Raw genomic sequence first — 19,450 nt, forward strand, 5'->3', positions numbered from 1 at the left:
GGTTCTGCCCAAAGAAGGTCACTACGCCGTTTAACATTCTGTCACCCTGTGCTCTAGCGCAGTCTGAAGCACTGTTTTTTAAGCAGTCCACACCCTCTAGGAGGCACCGGTCTTGGTGTTCAGTGACGTCTACTTTAAGGGCCATCTTCCTGTTCGCAGCGATCAGCTCGTGCGCCGAAACACCAGGCTCTAAACTATATTTTGGCCCTTTCTGAAGAAGCCGCTGGACTTTGTCGGGAAAAGAGACGTCCCCCAGGACTGTTACGTTACTCTTCTTTTCCGGTGTCGACTTCTTCCCCAGGCACAAAAGTAGCTGGTTCACCATGCCTCTCCAATGAACTTCTGTGAGTTGAGCTGCTGTTCTCCTCAAAACAGAGAGCTTCCTCGCGGCCAGCCACTCGGGGTGATCAAGGTAGCACTTCATGCGAAGCCAGTCTTGGTACAGACGAACTTGTCACCAAAGTTCTGACAGGAACAACTTTGCAGGAACGACAAAATAGCTAGCGCACACGCTCAGGGATCGATACCTGTGCACCACTAAGGACCCCCGGCAGGCGGCGTACTCGTATGCAGGCGAAGAGAACACGGAGCTGGACAAGCCTTTCCAACTCCACGACCTCCGGGCAGCCTTAAGAAAAATGAAGCGGGGCACTGCACCCGGGCACGACAAGGTTACGGTCAAGCTCTTGGCCAACCTTCCCGACGCAGCCTACGCCGCGCTCCTCAAATACATCAATAGCATTTGGGACGGAGAGACTCCTCTCCCTCTCGATTGGAAATCGGCTCTCGTGACCTTCATTCCGAAGGCCGGCAAACCTATTGATGTGGAGAACCTTCGCCCCATCTCCCTCACGTGGCAAGCTGATGGAGACGATGGTGCGCGACAGACACTCCGATTTTCTCGAAACAAAGCACACTTTCGCGGACACCATGTTCGGTTTTCGCCCTCACAAGTCAGTAGAGGATATACTTCTGCAGCTTCACCACGACATCTTAGACCCTGTCGAACGTCCCCACAACGACAAAGTGGTCCTGGCCTTGGATCTTAAAGGCGCATTCGACAACGTCAAACACGAAGTAATCCTGGACCACCTCAGTAACACCGACTGTGGCCACAAAACATTCAACTACATAAAACAATTTCTCACAGACCGTCAAGCCTACATACGCATACAAGATGCGGAACACGGGCCATACACCATCGGCTCGAGGGGAACACCACAAGGCGCGGTCCTACCTCCCCTCCTCTTCAATTTGGCAATGCTTCATCTTCCCTCCAAATTGTCTTCTTTGCCCGGGATACATCACGCTCTTTATGCGGATGACATTACGATCTGGGTCACTCAAGGTAACCTGGACCACATGGAATCCTGCTGCAAGCAGCGGCGACCCTAGTCGACGACTACGCGGCCTACTGCAGACTCCAGTTCGCCCCATCTAAACCAGAATTTGTGCACATACGTCCCTCCCCTCGGGTCACAACTCGGCTTTGCATCAGTCTCCCATCGGGACCGATCCGGGAGTCCAAGGAGATCCGCGTCCTTGGTCTCTTCATACACCATCAACGCAGGGTCGACACTACCCTAGCGAAACTTCGCACGGTGGGAGACCACGTGGGCCGCATGGTCCGCCGGGTCTCCAACAAGCGGGGCGGATTACGAAGCAAGGATGCACTGCGGCTTTCCCATGCTTTCGTAACGAGTAGAATCCTCTACTCAACCCCCTACTTGCACCTGCGCAAACATGATGATGACCAACTGGAGGTCATCCACCGGAAAGTCATCAAGCGGGCTCTCGACCTCCCGGTCACCACGTCCAACCAGCGACTTCTGGCCTTGGGCGTGGTAAACACATTCCGGGAGATTCGAGAAGCCCACTTAGTCAACAAATACACGCGTCTTGCACAGACCACATCCGGTCGCCGCCTCTCGGACCGGCTACACAACAAACATGACTACCATATTGAGGAAAGGGAGAGAGTGCCAGAACCCTGCAGACGCGCCCTCCGGGTCCGACCCCTTCCCCGCAACATGTCCAAAGAAGACCATAGCGGTCGTCGCCAGGCGCGCGCGGAAGCGTTGGCGCGATACTATAACCAACAACATGTGTATTACGTGGACGTTGCCGGCCCACACCACGGGGGGTGGTACACGGGCGCAGTCGTACACAACATAAACACAGTTAACGGGCTCACTTTGAAAGCCTACAGCGCAACACACGCGGAGGAGATTGCCATTGCTCTGGCTCTCACTACTCCCAAGTCGAAACACATCATCACCGACTCGCGAGGGGCCTGTCGGAACTATGAGTTGGGCTGGGCTCCCCCGCTTGCCTGGCGCATACTAGAATATAGCTGCCGATGCGAAGATCCAACTCCACGTAACCTTATTTGGGCCCCCGGTCATCAGGGACTCCAAGGAAACGATCAGGCCGCCCACGCACTCTCTCCCCGGGCTATCTCCCTGTCCTTGGAAGCCTACTCCCAATCAATCTGGCCCTTACATTCAAACACATCACCGATTACTACAAGGAGGAGCACCGGCGCTACGTGGCCTCTTGTAAGGGACTGGATTGCGCTGACAAGCGCCTCCTCATCAAAATTCTAACACTGTACTGTGCCCGGCGGTACTTAAACATTTCAACACATCCTTTGGTGGCACGTGCCAGTTCTGTGGGGCGGTGGCTGACACCTTTCACATGGTTTGGGCGTGTCAATCAAACCCATCTATCTCCCCCAACCTCAACCACACTAGAGAGGACTGGGAGGTGGCCCTGCTCGGCTGTCAGGACCTAAAGACCCAAAAGGCCTTGGTTCACCGGACGCGGGCGGCGTTGCTTGTCAATGGGGCCCCGGAATAGGGGCTCCACCAAGTATTGTTAGGGGAAAGGGCCAATAGGGCCTACCCCAATCACCTCTCTGTAAAAACTTATTGCACAATAAACGTTTTTCACCACCACCAGCACCCTTTGAACGCAACGCTTTTTGAGGACAGGAAATGTCGCAGTAATTATCTTTCATCTCGGCGGACACCCGAAACACACCATACAGGAAGGGAGGAAGTGGGAGTGAAAGAAGAAAGAGAAAGAGGGGTCGTATTGAAGAAACTGAAAATTGCATTTGAGGAAAGGAAATTACGCAGTAACTGTCGCACATATCTCGTTGGACCCCCAATCCGTTTGATGACGTCACCTTCTGGCAGATGCACTTGTCGATGAGTCACCCCAGGCGCTGGATGTAACGCCCGACGGACAGGATAATGAGCCTTTAATATACGTAGATGCAGCAGGCATCGTAAACTTGGTAGCCGCATTATAGATGACAGTTGAAGAGGATGAAGAAGGGATCAGAAGGGTCGAAAATAGCGCAGTGGGGCAATCCCGCACGGCTCCACGAACTGATCGCCTTCGAAGCGACAGCTGAACCATCATCGCTAGCAGTTGACAAGCGCAAAGAAGCGACAAACATCTTATAGAACACTGCAGTGTAAACAAAAATATACCCAAAAGGGAGTAAAAAGGGTGGCGGCCACCCTTTTTACGCCATTTGTGAAAACATTTACTCCATGAGTGGGGAGTAAAAAGGAGGACTGTCCTCCATTTCACTCCCATGAGGGAATAAGGGAGTAAAAATGAGGATTTACCAGAATTTACTCCAGTCTAGAAAGGGTGTTAATTGTGCCAAATACACCACCAGTGCCGAAATGGTGTAAAAAAAACACCAATTTGCGCAATCCGCCCCGCCACCTAGCGTCTCGTCTGCTTCTGGTCAGTCGTCTGATAACGGCGGTGAGTGAAGACCGCTTGGTTACCATCGTCGCCGGATCTCTGCTGACTTCTGCTCCTTCACGGGCGCCTGCCGCGGTACAAGATATCGGCTTGTCACCGTTTTCCGCTACAGTACAGTACATAACTGAATTGCTCCTGTGAAGCCTCCAGTGCTCTAACCATACCTAACTTTCCTTGGTTTGTGTCGCCACCCCGTTACAGCCCCCGTTTAGGCCTAATTCTCACAGGCTTTTTTCAGTGTGGTCCTCGCAATGTGTTGCATGACCATGGAACTGTGATAGAACATAGTGTCAACGCTGAGCTCTTGATTGAGCTCATGAGGCCACATTTTTCCTAAGCCATGTTTAAAATCCAAGCCTTAATGACGCGAATATGAAAGCAAGCACTGCCATTCCAAACTACCATCAGGTGTATTTTGATCTTTTCTGCTCTGGTTTTGGGTCAAATATAGCGTGGTGCATGACCGTGAAAACTACCCAGCGTCTCCTTTTCAGTTTTGAACTACTGATTATAAGGTTACATCCCTTTATCTACGAACATGGCCAACGAAACGAGCTCGTACAGCAAAAGGAGACGACAAGCAGACGACTCCTGCCGCGTACGCCGCCGCTGGGCTAGCAGACGGCGGAAAGAATGCGTGACGCGGGGTCTAGGGCAGCGCAGTTTCCCAAGTTGGGTTAGCGGCGGCCCGCAGAGCTACTGCCCGTTTCCGCCGCTGTCACTGCTGTAAGAGTGAGCCTGAATGAGGATAAATAAACATGACGCCATTTTTGGGCTTCAGTTCTGTGGGTAGCGAAAAATTTCCTCCTTTTTCACTCCAAAATAACTCCCTTTATACTCCACAATAACTCCCTTATTTAAGGGAGTAAATAAACACCATACGTATGGAGTAAAAAAAACCTCTTTTTGGGTGTGCGTTAGAGGACAAGCCATTTACTCCCTTTTGGGAGTTTTTTTGCTAACAGTGTGTCACCGGCATTTAGTCTAGACAAGTTATTACGACGCCCATGGACACTCAAGCCTCGGAGTAATCTTAGCCGGAGAATGTGGTTTCGTTTGAAGTTGACGTTGGCCACTGGTTGCCGTCTTGGTCGACGGAACAGAAAAAAGTTAGCGAAACAAGTGCATAAATGTATTTAATGTCAACAACATGCACACAAAAGACACATACACACGCACAACAAACAAGACCACAGTGGTCAATGTCCCTGCAATCGGTCATCAAACCACATCACTCAGTTTCAGGTACTGCGCTATGGAGCGCCAGCAGTCAACATTGAGTTCATCGAACTGCGTGCTGCCATCGCCGGCCTCGCAGAGAACCGTCGCGCGCACAACACCAGCATAGATCAGGTAGTTGTCGTGCAGATGGCACCTTGCCTTCTTCACGTCCAGGGACACCTGGAGCTCGGATTTTCCGGACAGCGTCACTAGGTGATCCAGCAACGATGCGGTGCCGCACAGTTCGTCGAAGGCAGTTGCCCAGGGATCTTTGGCCGAATCTGAAGGCCTTGCGTCAATGCTCATCACGAATTTCGCAGCCTTGTTGAGCAGGCCCCGGTTCTGCTCTTTAGCATCGTCGATGCGTGCACAATCCCACACTACGTCCTTGCAGGCAGAGTAACTTAAAGCAATCTTCGACAGGAATGCATTCTTGGTGATCATCTCTTGAAGTACACGAACCGCGTCAGACATGTTGCCGGAGCTCCCGATGCGCAGCTCAACCAGGCTTCTCCTTAATTGGCCAACCAGGACCGACAGCAGCTGAGCAGTTTTCAAGGTCAGTCGTGAGGTTACCAACGTAAATTTCCTTAGGCGTTGGTTGCATATAAGGGCATCAAAGATCTTGGCCATTTGTGGGGCCGTCTCCTCACTTCCATTGTAAGCCCCGTGCACGTCTAAATGAAAGCTCCGTAGGCAACCACATGCCTTGAGTGTCGCACAGAGCGGAGTGGTGAGAGCTCCTTCTGGTGTGCCAGTGCCGCCCTGGTAGTCGACGTGTAGTGAGCGCAGTGAGTGGTTCAAGGCCAGCGAGGCATACACGGAGCACAGGACGCTGCTGTCAAACCCCAGGGGGCATATCTTCACCTTTGCAGCGCATCCAAGGGCTTGTGCCAGGGTTTTAGACACCAACGTAGGCTGCTCTACAAGCAGGCAAAGTTGGACGCGGCCAGGACTCTCCATTCTGAGAAGCTCAAGAGTGGAATTTTTCTCCTCTAGAATTGGCGATGAGCAGCTGATCTCCGGCAGAACGAGGCTTCTTAAGTTAGTGTTGAAAGGAAGTGCCGCGCACAACTTGCTGACAGTTCCTGCTTCGACGGAACAGTGGCGCAAATTAATGTGCTCCAAAGCGCAGTTCGCAGATAATGCCTCCGCAATGCATGTAGCACCTATGCTGTCAAAGCTGCAATTTAGTAGCGACAGAGTTTGAAGTGAGTGATGGAAAATCAAGAACGTTGCCAATGCCTCTCCCACTGTGTCACTAATATATGTCTTTTCCAGAGCTAGGTGCTGAAGTGATGGAAGGCCTTCTAACGCACCAAAAAGACTTGTCAGGCAGTAGAAACAATCTCGCCCTCCACTTAAATGCTCGCAGCTCATTTCTGCTTCGCACAGACCCACCAAGGAAAGCTTCTGCAGAAACCTGCTGCTCCTGAAGACCCCAGCAATGGCGTCGCAGGCGGAAGACTCTGTGCTGTCCTGGAAGGCCAATTCCTCTAGCCGTTCACACGCGACTAGGGCGAGGAGCAGGGTGCTTGCAGATTCCCGAGACAGAAGGTTGCCGATCAGCTTGACGCTGCAGAGAGTCTGCCAGTTTCCCCTCAGCACATCAGCCACCTCGGGCGCCAGGGCGTCGCTGACGTGAATGTTGGTGAGGCCAAGCTCACGGAGGCACTTCGGAGGGCCAAAGGCTTGGAGAAATCCGCAATCAGGAAAAAGGCTACAGGTGGTATGAAGCTCAACGCTTTGCAGGTTATTCGCCGGTACAGCGATGGCAGACGAGATGAAGGAGAGCCGGTGAATATGTGCTTGGTCGTGCACACGGACCTTGCGGATGCAGGGGTGTTGTCTAGGAAGCCAGGCGATGAGGAAGGCGCCATCGTTTTCTTTGCCGGAACTATCATACCTCAGCCACTTGTCAAATCGGTCGTCGTAAGAGCGCAGGCAGAGCTTGCCCGGTTCAGACTCTGTCAACGCAAGCCTTGTCGGCCGCAACGCCTTGTTCCACGAGGCTATATCTTCAATTAACCAGCATCCTCTGGGGTCGTCGGCGCCGCAGGAACGCTCGCTACGAAGCCCGCGTAGCAAGTGTTGGATCCTCCAACGCCAAGGGTACTGGATACCTGCACCGTCCATGCTAGCAGCACCGCTTCAACAAAAGTTCCGTCAGTGCCGTAATTTCCAAATGAAGTAGGTGCAATTCTTCCACAGCGGCCTAAGCTGCGCTTGGACCAAGCGTTGGTACTCACTCTCCGATGCGCAAAGCGTGCCAGGTCATTTTCGGAACACGAGTTGTTGCTCTCTGCCAGGATCTCCGGATCTTCAGATGCGGCTGTGTGGTTTTCACCGGTAGCTCACTACGTGATCGATCCTGGGGGCGTGCTCCGAGGCCACAGTATTTGGGATTCAGCCAAGAGAACGAAGCCCAGCACGGCTTCGAACACGAGGGCGCACGAGAATCTCCAACTCCCACGCGCTACGGCTTCGTCTTGTTGATGATGATGATGATGTAGCAAAAATGCAAATGGCGCCATCTATTGTCACTCCTGATCCCGGATGCCACGCCTGGATGCCAGGGGGCTGCAGCTGCAATAATATTGAAAAATGCTCTTTGGCATTGTTGCGTGTGGGGGATCTCGACAAAGAGCTAACGAGCGTTAGCGTATAAGCTGGTTACGTGACATTTAGAGTTACCTCCTTAGTGGTGGCGGTGAAACTTTATTACCAGCGGATATGGAGGAGCGACCCGAAGTCGCCTCCCGCTTAAACGGCGGCCGCTATCCTTGGGCAGCGGCGGCGTCTTCAGCCAGCTGGAGGAGCTTGATCTGTGTGCCCGGGTCGGGGCTGAGTTTTAGAGTCTCCCAGTGATCGGAGTCGGTAATGAAGTGACTCGCGGGTAGGGACTGCGGGCAGTTCCAGATCATATGATTTAGATCGGGTTTCATATCACAATTTTTGCATTTGTCTGAGTAGAGTCTTCCCGAATAGAAGTTACATAAACTTTGATCCCACAGTGTATTTAGAGGTTTGTATAGCTCACTACCCTTAATTAATCATCTGAGAGACATGGTAGAGGTCTTTGCCTGGCATTGGGTGTAGTCAGGCTGGTAATAATGATGATAGCTCGCTGTCAGTCATAGCCATATCGTAGTCTAGATTTTCGAGGAGGTGATTCACGTAGGCGCTGCAACGCAACGAATTCTAGCACTCCAGAAGCGCCACGTAAAAATGGCGGGTCTGAGTAGCGCACGCAAGGCACCCTGCGTCCGCCAGGCGCCTCCACCGTCGGCGCTGCGTTCAGCGCCCCTAGTGGCGAGCTTTGCGTCTCGAGGGGGACAGTATCCCCTGTAGGAATATATTGTCAAAAAATTGGCTGTGGCTCAACTCAGTTGAGCTACAATATACGGAACGAAAGGTTAGACACGGCTTAGCTTTGGTTCACCTTTATTGCTTAAAGACCTCACCGAGAGTTGATTGTTTCAGCGAGAGCAATTCACGTGGTGCATCACGTGCCACAAGTGCAAGAGCGAGCGTCCAGAGTGTTGCAGCCGACTGGCAAGCGCGCAGTTATGGCGTCGATGAAGAAGAGTGTAGAGGCACCTGCCACGCGCGATTTTGCCACATGTGGCGTGCCTCCCGTTCAAGGTCAAATCTATAGATTTATATACTCAAGTGTACAGTGAAGCTGCGCCCACACTGAGCCTTCGCGCATGGAATTCCTGCTCGTAGAAAAAGTAGTCCGCCGCTTCAACATTTCTTGTTACCTAAGCAAGAACCTTATCACAAGAAATTATGAGCTCTAGAATATTGATACGCGGATTGCTTGATGTTGTCAAACATTAAACAGCTGATTTCGTTTACTGTTGCGATCCGCGGCGCGCCGCACCCACGGTGCAGCAGACCGCGCGTGCGGCACAGCCCGGCGTGGGAGGCGAGATCAACGCGCAAGTAATCCGTTGTGGGGGGGGGGGGGGGGGGGGAGCAGCCACTAGCGACGCGAACACAACACAGACTATACCGCTGCAACAGGATGGCCGGGCGAGTGCGAAATAGGTAGAGCACGCTAACCCATGGCCACTCGCAACAAGAGGGTCGTGGATCTCCGAAGGTCCATCCCGCCTCAGACTGCAGTGACGGCCACGCTCCAGTCGTCGGAGGTGCTGAGGGATCTCTGGCGACAGGGCAGAGTGGTCTTGGCCATCAGCTGCCCAGTTGCAGCCTCGCACCGATTCCGAAAAACGTGGTCGCGTCCACAATTCTAATGCAATGGCTCTCAAGAGAACGCCAACGTAGGAGGGGGTTGGAGAGAGTGAGGTAGGGCTACGAGAACAGGGAGTCTTCCGAGACACGTGGTCACATCTGGTACCGGACAGGAGTAATCGGAGAGAATTGGTAGTTGCCTTTCTCCTTCGTTCGGAAGATGATGCATTGTTCGCCTGTCATCATGTCCAGCGTGGCGGCAAACTTCCAGAGGTGGCTCCCGCGCTTATCGTTTACTCCATGAGGTGCGGCCACGTCTCTAAAAGGAACTGTTTTGACAACCGATGATGGAGCCGAGAAGAGTAGGTCTTTGCCAAAAGTAACCAGGCTGGCTGGTTTGCATCTCCGTCGTGTATTGAAGCTGTTATGCCAGCCGTCAAACTCTGAACGTCTGTATTGTAAGGAGAACCCCTGTCCTCACCTTCCAAAAACATTTTTACTTTTAGGGAAGCCGTAATGGCTCTACTATACGGATTAGAAGCAAACCATGCAGCCTGGTTACTTTTGACAAAGGCGTACGTACACTTTGCGAAAACCGCTACGCTCTTCTGCTCGTAAAAATGGTGGCGCAAGCCTCGTTTGCTTTTTTCACGCCGCTTTGTGGTCGCAGTCGATGTAGGTGTCACGCAGAGAGGGATGGCACCTTTGACATGGCGGAGGATGATTTTCGGTGTCACTTTAGGCCGATGAAGGCGCTGGCACGGAGGCTGCCCGCCAATCTTGAAAAGGAGGTCGGGATGGTCAATGGGGCTGCCAGACTGTTCCACGTGCATCGCTTCTTTGCGATCGGGAGCTTCCGAATTCCTGCCGGTGGCCATTCGGCTCCCGCAATCCTCGGCGGGCCGGAAAAGGAAAAAGGGAAGGCCTCCGCAGCAGCGTGGCGAAAGGCAGCGGGGTAGCGTGTGTACCCTTTCCTGGAAAACGTCCCTAACAGGGCGCGTTTCCGTCGCGTGATAATTACGCGCTGGCGTTTCAACAGGAAAAGGCGTACGCGTGTATTCGCAAAACATTTAGGGGAATCCTCCAGCGAAATTTGGCCAGGGTGTCTTATTCTTTTTTTCACTTTCGTTCTTTAAGCTGCACTTGTTCCAATATTCTAAAAAGTAGAAGAAAAGGACGTAAGGTCGTCATGCGCGCTTGTTGTTCTATTTCCCGCCTTTGTAGCTGCGCATTGCTGCTACTGTTATAAAGTTATGCCAACTAATCAACAGTGGCACCTTTTTTACGTTTTTTTTCAACGCGATGGTGATTGCCTCAGGGCATAAAACGGTATGTAATGATAGATGAGGATGCCTAAATAAATGAGTAAAGGTTCGCTGATCTAATGGAATCGAGCAGTGCACACATCCCGCAGCCAATCCGAATTGAGTGGGTCCCACGAGACCGCCTGAGTTCGCAAAGCCGTGCAGATTCTGCGACCCACCTTGTGACCCCAACTTCGTCTTCGCCTCGAGTCCTATCACTGGATGACAGAACCCTCCTTTTAACAAAAAAAGGAACACCTCTGGCGCCGCACACGTGCTATAATCCCCCCGTGTGCGGTAAACCTCCCCCATGGTCTTACCCGTGCGGAGGAGGTTGCGCTTCGGAGGATCCGGGTCGGGGTTGCCCTAACTCCGGCCGTTACATGAAAGTGGCCGTAATTCGACGGTTAATTTATATCCCCGCCGCGGGTGTCCAGTCTGCAAGAACCGAAATCTTGAGGCCGACATTCACCACCTGCTGTGGGCTTGCCCGGCGTTGAAGCCGACAATAATTCGGCACCTGGCGGCAGCGGGTCTTTCGCCCGACAATAGTGCTGCATACACCGCTGGGACCTTTGTACGTTTCTTCGCCGCAGTCGTCGTGATGTGGAGAAAGAATAGCGCGAGCAATATCTGAAAGGAAGAAGGAGAAGAAGACGACCCCACCAAGCGCTTCACCCGGGAGAGACCTCACTCAGCGATCTGCTTGGCAAGTACGGAACATGCAATTTTTTTGTTCCGTATTTAACTCCTGCGGTGTTTTCGAACAAGCCTTGTTCTCGGCGGCGTGCGCGGGGCTTGTGCAGAGCGCAGTTTTCAGGGGACACGCAGGGAGAAAACATTGAGGGACACTCAAGCTCAACCTTAAGGGTGTTACGCGAGTGCGTTAATGGATCCCTTCGGCCGCCCGGAATCCTCTTTGCGTATCACTTCGTAGGCATAGATACAATTCTTTCTTTCACCCCCCCTATCGCTTAACCTACCCGTAAGAGTACAATGCTTTAGCGCTATAGAGATTCCTCCCGAGCAAGCACCTTCACTGACGCCTAGATTCTGCCTACGTGCCCATATATGTGGAATTGGTCACTCTCTACTTTACATCCATAGATCGCGGGCAGTCCTCATACCCCTCCTGGCGCAGCGGTGTAGCGGTTAAGCGAAGCGTCACTGCCACGATAGGTCGCTGTTTCAAACATAGCCACCTTAAGGGACATCTTGTGAAAAACAGCGCTTGCAGAGAAAGGACCAGAACGAGAAGGAGACACAACTGCACTGACTCCCCTCCGAAATAAAGTTGTTAGTCAGCGCAGTTGTGTTTTCTTCTCGTTCTGGTGCTTTGTCTGCAAGCGCTGTTTTTCACAAGATGTACCTCAACCTAGTTGCCCAGCAACACTCCTCACCTGTAGGGCTTTGTCCGACCTAGGATGCTCTTCCCGAGGAACCTCTCGTGACTCTGTCTAAAAAACTTTATTACAGGTACATTACAGGGAGGAGGCCCCTCACGATCGCTAGGTTGGCCCTTCATTACAGGAGCCCATTGGCGACCGCTTGGGTTTTGGCGACCGCTGAGTTGGGGCTTGGCTTTTGGGGCGAGGTTCGGGGTAGACTGACATGCCCACATCCTGTGGGAAGTGTTCGAAGACTTCTCCGCACCTTGCGGACAGTTTCCCATACATGCAGATCCAAGTGCTTCAAAACTGCCAGGCACAGCAGTGTTTTCGTGTAAAGACGGAGGAGTGACTACATGTCCACCTCTCGCAACCGATCAATAATTTAACTGCTATCTCTCACGGTGGGCAGTTTGCTCGTGCACAGTCCGGTGGGTAGTTTGTGATTATGTCACAAGGTCACGTGACTATGCGGCAGGTGGTGCACTTTAATTCTCTGGGGATTTTTCACTCACGCCGCCGCCGCCAAACACGATGACGCCCCGTCTTGCGCTGAACGGGACTCTTAACGTACAATTAACGCACGCCTTGCTAAGAGGTCCGGCTTCCAGGATCTTCATGATCACTCTGCGTCCTAACATTTGCTTTTCTTTCGGTCGCTTCACTTAAGTCAGAATATTATCTGCGCTGCTAGGACCTCAGCTGCGATATTTATACTGGCTGAATGAGTGTCATTTTTTTTTAAATGGAGAGCGAAATGACACGATATAAAAATACACACAACCTGCTCTGAGTGTACAGAGCTCTTAAATTTTGGCCAATGTTGATCGATGAGCATTGCATAATCATTATCGAGGACAGTGGTTATTACAATGAAGGAGGCAGGCTACTGCGAAGAGATCAGTTTTTTAAGCCATAGTCAAGTAGAATGTGGAGGAGCGTTTGACGGGAACTAATCGGGTTATGCAGGCCGTGTAGTTTGGTTGTGGTGGTCGTCACGATTTTTGAGCACCTATATGTTGCAAGCGGAGCAGAGCATGCAACAGAAGCGTAACACTTTAGGAACGCACGCAACAGAGCGACAGCTTTACTCCTTGCTGATATCTACCCCAATCGTACAGAGTTACGAGTGATCGAATGAACGTTTATTTAGGAAACTCAGGACGAGTGATCGAATAAACGTTTATTTAGGAAACTCAGGACTTCTCTGGGTGGAGTCCAGGGCGGATTGGGCAGGCCGCCCTGTCGACCAGCCATTGTGGTGTGTAATGGCAAACTGGCCACCCACTCTTAGAGGCTTGGGTGGGGTGAGAGATGGGTGCGACAGTAAGAATGGCGTAGAATTGCTGCTCTGTATGTAAGAGGGAATTGCGATACCCACAGAAAGACAAGAATGAGGACTAAGGTATGAGTTTGCAGGATCCTCATGGAGAGACTACTGTGATATGAGTGAAAACAGCCCGAAAGAAGAAGCCCGAAGGCGAAATGAAGAAGGGACAGGAAAGAGCGCTCTTTCCGCGCTCAGCGCTCTTTCCTGTCCCTTCTTCATTTCGCCTTCGGGCTTCTTTCGCGCTGTTTTCACTCATATCACAATGAACCAAATAGCCCAGCAAAAAGTTCTGCTAGACTACTGTGAGGCAGTACAAACGCATATTCACCACAGAAAAGTGACTGGAACGCACCCATGGCTCAAAATACACGTTTTCCTCTCCTCGATGCCCGCCACGAAACACAGCCAACCTGCTCATTAACATGTCTTGTTTAATACATCCGGAACAGGGCGCAGCTTGTGTTCACCTAAGCTACAGCTGCGTCACCTCGATGAGCTGCCTCATCGGCTTCCTGGGCATCGCTTTATCTCTGGGTGCCTGCGATGGCTCCGCGACAGGGCTGATGACAACCCAGCCTCACCGGACCAAACGTGAGTGCCGTCGCATCCGGCATTAGATGTTCACACCAAGTCGCATTCTAGGGCACAGTGTGTGCCCATGCGGTTCATGTGGGCCTTGGTATCTTTGCATGAGGTACTGTTATTGTGGCCACCTACTATTCCACTATTGTGGCCACTTTTCGCCAGAAAAGGGCGAGAAATTATAGAAGTTTTTACACCGATAACTTTATTAGGAAACTGCGCATGTAAACGACGTCGGCGTCGGTGTCCCGTAGTGTGGCGTAGCCAGAAATTTGGAACGCCATCTGGCGTCCAGACAGGTGTCCAGTATGTGAGCCTGAAGCGCAATGGTGCCACAAAATTCTGCTCGCATTTAATAGGCCGTCGCGGGGCGAACGAAAACTCACTCATGCAGGCCGCTGAACATGCAAGGGCAGCGGAGAAAAATACACTGCTGAGCGACGCAGAGTGCCTAGACTGGCCTATACTGAGTCACGCCCTGAAGCCTTCGCTCGAAAGCGCCGGCGCCCAGCCGGAGAGGAAACGACTCGAACAGTCTGGGGAACACCTCGCTGCGTATCCAATGGTGACGCACGCCCAGGCGATAGAGCGCTTGTACCGTACATAACACGCGTGCGTGTGTGTGTGTGCGCGCGTGCGTGCGCGCGTGTGTGTGTGTGTGTGTGTGTGTGTGTGTGTGTGTGTGTGTGGTGTGTGCGTGCGTGTGTGTGTGTGTGCGTGCGCGCGCGCCTTTGGACGAAGTAACTAAAAGAGGCTGTACACTCTATAAACTTTATCGCCCGCGGCTAGCTCGCGCCGTGGTTTAACCTAAAGAAGCGCTACCGTATACAACTCCGTGGGATCTCTGCTGTCACCCAGCGTCGATTCTGCGAGGAAGCGCGTGCCAATTTTTAGCACGGCCGCATCGTGATACTCCGGTATAACGTGTGTCCCGGTAGTCGTGATACTCCGGTATACTGTCGCGGTTGCTGGTGAAAAATTTGTGCTTCTTTGATTAGGATACCAATGCTGCAAGCATTCTTTTCTGTATTGTAGCCTCGGTAAAGTATTGCTTTGCTTAGGTTGCCTTGTTCTGTAAAACACAATGAAACTATAAAACTCCTCTATGTTGCCAGATATATCCTGATTGATGAGGAATCCTACACCTAGTTCTCGTCTGTCTGCTAATCCACGATATCACAATGTACATGCCCGACCTTTAGTACTCACTAAGCCCTATACATCCCATTCAATAGCTGTTAGTTCCTCGAACAGCGCAGCTAAAGGCCGATTCACACGACGGACCGTTCGCCCGCGGCCCGCGCACTACGTGTGCACACGTCAGCACTTTGAGGGGCGCGCTGTCGGCCGCCATCCATCCATGCATCCAGCGCGCCTCTCAAAGTGCTGACGTATGCACACGTAGTGCGCGGGCCGCGGGCGAACGGTCCGTCGTGTGAATCGGCCTTAAGTAAGCCTCACTAGATAAGGTTCTAGCATTAAACGTTGCCAGGTTAGTTTCCAACGGCGGCCTGTCCCGGAGCCAGAGATTCTTAACACCCTCCGCTAGGTCTGACCACAGCCTTGGCCAGTTGCTTCGCAGCCGCTGAGGACTGAAGGCCTAGGGTTAATGGGTTTGTTCATAGAATGTAAAACGCTAGCATGTGGTCTTATGAGTTTCTTATTCAGTTAACATTTGACTCCGACCAATTCTTTGACCAGCGAAAGCTGAGCACCAAACAAACAATCCCTTTGTCACTTTGTTGTTGGATTCCGGCTGACCTTTTCCCACTAACTCGGGGGCATCTCCTGGTAGGAACAGCTATAGCCACACACTGTAAGCGTGTAGGTATATACACCACTAGTGCTTATATTACATATGGACCGAGGTCGTAGGTCGGGAAAGAGGTCTTGACAGTGTCCTGAACATGGCATTGCGGTTTACATAGGCCTCGCGACTGATGCATTCACGATAGCCGGTAGTTCTGCACTCTACAGCACTCTACGCCACTACGGTACTCTACATCAGGAGGACGAAGAGTCTGCTGGGATTTTTTTGCCGAAATATTATGCAGCAAGAGGCAAACCGTAGTTGGCACAGTGAACACGCAGTGCATTTTGTTAGAAATCACCAAAAGTACCTTCGAGGAAGTCCGCAGTGATGTTACCAGGCATGAACGCATCTGTTCCAGACGAAAGCGGCTGCGACGTGGTCCTCTTCACGCGCCAACGCCAGTTCTGCGACGCCGCTTTCAGACACGATGCTCTCAACGCCAGTGGGGACGCCAGGACTGCTTGCTCGTGAGTGACGGAAGGAGGTCTTAATCATCTGCGTTGGCTGAAAGCCCCATCATAATGATCATCATCATCAGTTCAACCAGGCCCACTGCAGGACAAACCTCCTTCCCATAGACTTCCAATTAACTCTGCCCTGGGCCAGTTTCAGTCAACCTGTCCCCGCAAACATGATTTAATCCGCAACACCTGAATCTCGTCGACGACTTCAATATAAGTGATAACACAGAGCTGAGATAAAAAGGAAATGGACATGGGCGTCACATGCGATGGGCATAACAGATGACCAGTGGAGGACGCAGAGATAACGGAGTGGATTCCAGGGGAAGGCGAACTCAGCTGGTGAGGTACAAAACCGGTTAGACAGGTAATATGAAGTGATCCCCTGAGACATCGTGGTCGTGGCTCACTTAGGCGAGTGTTAATCGTAGGTTAGTGGGAGGGGCCGTAGTCCTGCAGGAAAGGCAACAGGGCTTATGATGGTGATGATGATGATGATGAACCGTGCTTTGAGGAGTTCTGAAAGCCGCAAATGGCCCGAGAGTCAGCTAACCTCAGAGTCCTTAATTAAACTGGTCAGAGCGCCAAATTTAAAACGCGGGTATGAGGATGCTTCGCAAACCATGTAATCAAAGACCTACGTGTCACTGTTGCCAGCGAATGCTGATTAACAAGCTGGAGATAAGAGCGTCTGCACGTTCCTTCTTTGTACCAGATCACAATGTGAGGCGATTTTGCAGCGAAGAAAGTCGAAAACCGCACAAGAGCTAGGTGAAGAAATATCGCGATAACATTTGGAAGCTCTTACCTCTCACGAGTACCATTTACATATCTGTTATCCTGACGAAAACGCGAAACGATTTGGCTTTTCAAGTTACTCAGTTCACTGGTGCGAACGGCAACCAGCTATACTGCTGTCGGCACCGCTTAGCAACCAAATGACGAAAGCAAAAGTTTAGATCCTTTACGTGTATCACAAACTACAGGAACAAAACTTGTCGGCTCACGCGTCCAAGAGAAGGCAAACGTAGCAGGGGGCGGCAAAACGGTGGGCGGATGAGATTCAGAAGTTTGCGGGAATACAGTGGCCGCAACTGGCAAAGAACAGGGTTAATTGGAGAGACATGGGAGAGGCCTTTGTCCAGCGGTGGGCGCAGTCAGGGTGATGATGATGATGTTTTTAATTGCGAGCATGCGTCAACAACATGCAGTAGTAGTACTTATGAAACCGTCACTTCGGTGCCCAGAGTTTATTACCTGTGTTAAACTGACTTCATTTTTTCAGAGGGGCCCCGGCCCATTGACGCGCATTACATTCCCTCAACAACCATGCAGGATTATCCGCAAGTACCAAATGTGCCTGGAAAACCTGGCACAAGGAACTGCGTGCGGCAGGAAGGAGTTCCTCTCGGAACATTTGAAAGCGATGCAGCGTCACATCCGGGAGAGCCGCGTCCGATGCATTCAACAGCAGACAGGTATGCTGTGCTAACGCATTCGAACAACACGGCGCTTGCTGAGATAGAGCACCAAAATGCCCACTTCACGGGGACTTCATTTTGTAATGCTCAATATTCTTATTAATTTTTTCATCTCATATCAGTTCTGTGTTTAGTACTGGAGGCTAGATCGGCCCTTGCGTCACAAGCGTCACCTGCCAAGAGTAGAGGAGGAGTTTAGATGACTGTGTACAAGTGCAAAATGAAGCATGCGCAAAATCTCAGTAAAAAATTCTCGCGATCTAATTAACAAATAATAAGTTCGTGCCAATTTAGAGCACATTTGCATAATTTGCGCTTTCCAATGCATGTCTGAATCAAAATAAACACCCAGATATTTATAGCAGTAGCAGTGAGAATGGTCTAGTCTGGTACCACTTAGAAAAGTGTCCAATTCATCAAGATTTATTACTCGAGCCAAAGACGGTATATCTTATTCTAGTAAGGTTCAAAGTTAGTTGATTAGCAATGAACCATGTAGTAAAACTCGTAAGTTCTACATTAATGCTAGCCGTTATTTCTCTTATATAGAGTCCGACAAAGACTAGGACCGTGTCATCGGTATATATACATGAAACCATTAGAACGCTTTAGCAGAGAAGGAAAATAACTTGTGTAAAGGGTGAATAAGATTGGCCCGAGGACTCAGCCCCACGGTGCACCTGTTAAAAGCTATTTGTGAACTAGACAGAAAATCATTCAGCGTCGTCGGCTGCTTCCGGTCTGAAAGTAACTTTTGAGCAGCTTATATATTTGACCTCTGAAACCATATCTTTAGGAATTATCAAGTAGAAGTGCAAGGTTGACAATATTAAAGGCTTTTTTGATGTCTAAGTATAGCACTATGGCAATATAATTTTCATGAAGAGCTGTATTGTGGACTTGTGCGATAGGCTAAGAACTGCGGACGATGTTGATTTGTTATTTCTGAAACCATGTTGGTTAGGGCACAGAAGATTGTACCTAGATATAAATTTATTAATACGTGAAGAGAGGACTTTTTCAAAAATCGTGTTCAGTGCACTTAAAATACATATATAGGCCTGTAACTACTCGGACTGCAATGGTCACCTTCTCTGTATATAGGTACTATTGTAGCTTTTTTCAGTTCGTCAGGATGAGTTTCACATATTAATGAATGATTGAAAAGATGCAAAAGATGAACGCCGGCCAATTCGATGACCTTGGACTGAATGTCCTGGTCATCGCTGGAACTTAGCTTTTCTCAAACTTCTTTAGAGGGATCAGGCAGGAGTTCTGAGGGAGGATTACGGACTTTTCGCGCCCAGACGACATGGTCGAAGTTATCTTTCTCACCACAAAAGGGGCGGGAAAGATTGATATCATTATTTATGAATTTGGAGACAAAGTTTTGGAAAGGAGGAACCGCCGACGTAGGAACTCTTACACCCTCTCCTAATCACGTGGAATCACACCGGCGAAGCCGGTTAGCGCGCGTTGCTGCGCCTCTTCCACCCTGCCCTTTCCTAATCACGTGGTATCACAACGGCGAAGCCGGCAAGCGCGCGCAGGTGCGCCTCTGCTCGGCCAGTCACGTGGTTTTCCTACGCTCCGGGGCATCAAGGTCAAACGCGCATCAAGATTGACCTTGAGAGACATGCTGTAATAGAGCTTTCGCTCTAAAAACGACGTATCAGCGGTTATATTGCAGTTTTTTATTGGCCTCGCGTGACCTAAACAGTCGTTACGCGTCACTGATATCGTTCGGTTGATGAAACCAAGACCGAAAGAAATTGCTAGAAGGAATTTCGTTATAAACTATTTAGCAGTTGTAGCCAAATACCACGCGGTGGTCCATGTATTGTAATGTTTTATGCATAATTACAGAGAAGAAAACGACGAACT

General features: G+C 50.9%; 1 protein-coding gene across 1 annotated transcript; it reads right to left on the reverse strand.

Moving 5' to 3' along the window:
* Positions 1 to 5,007: 5,007 nt before the first annotated feature.
* Positions 5,008 to 7,143, reverse strand: LOC149367089 (uncharacterized). The gene has a single exon (XM_089566471.1). It carries the CDS (start codon positions 7,141 to 7,143, stop codon positions 5,008 to 5,010), a length of 2,136 nt encoding a protein of 711 aa, XP_089422597.1.
* Positions 7,144 to 19,450: the final 12,307 nt, after the last annotated feature.

The sequence above is a fragment of the Amblyomma mixtum genome, chromosome 1 (assembly GCF_055824585.1).
Source record: "Amblyomma mixtum isolate Tamu chromosome 1, ASM5582458v1, whole genome shotgun sequence".
NCBI classification, from domain to species: Eukaryota; Metazoa; Arthropoda; class Arachnida; order Ixodida; family Ixodidae; genus Amblyomma; species Amblyomma mixtum.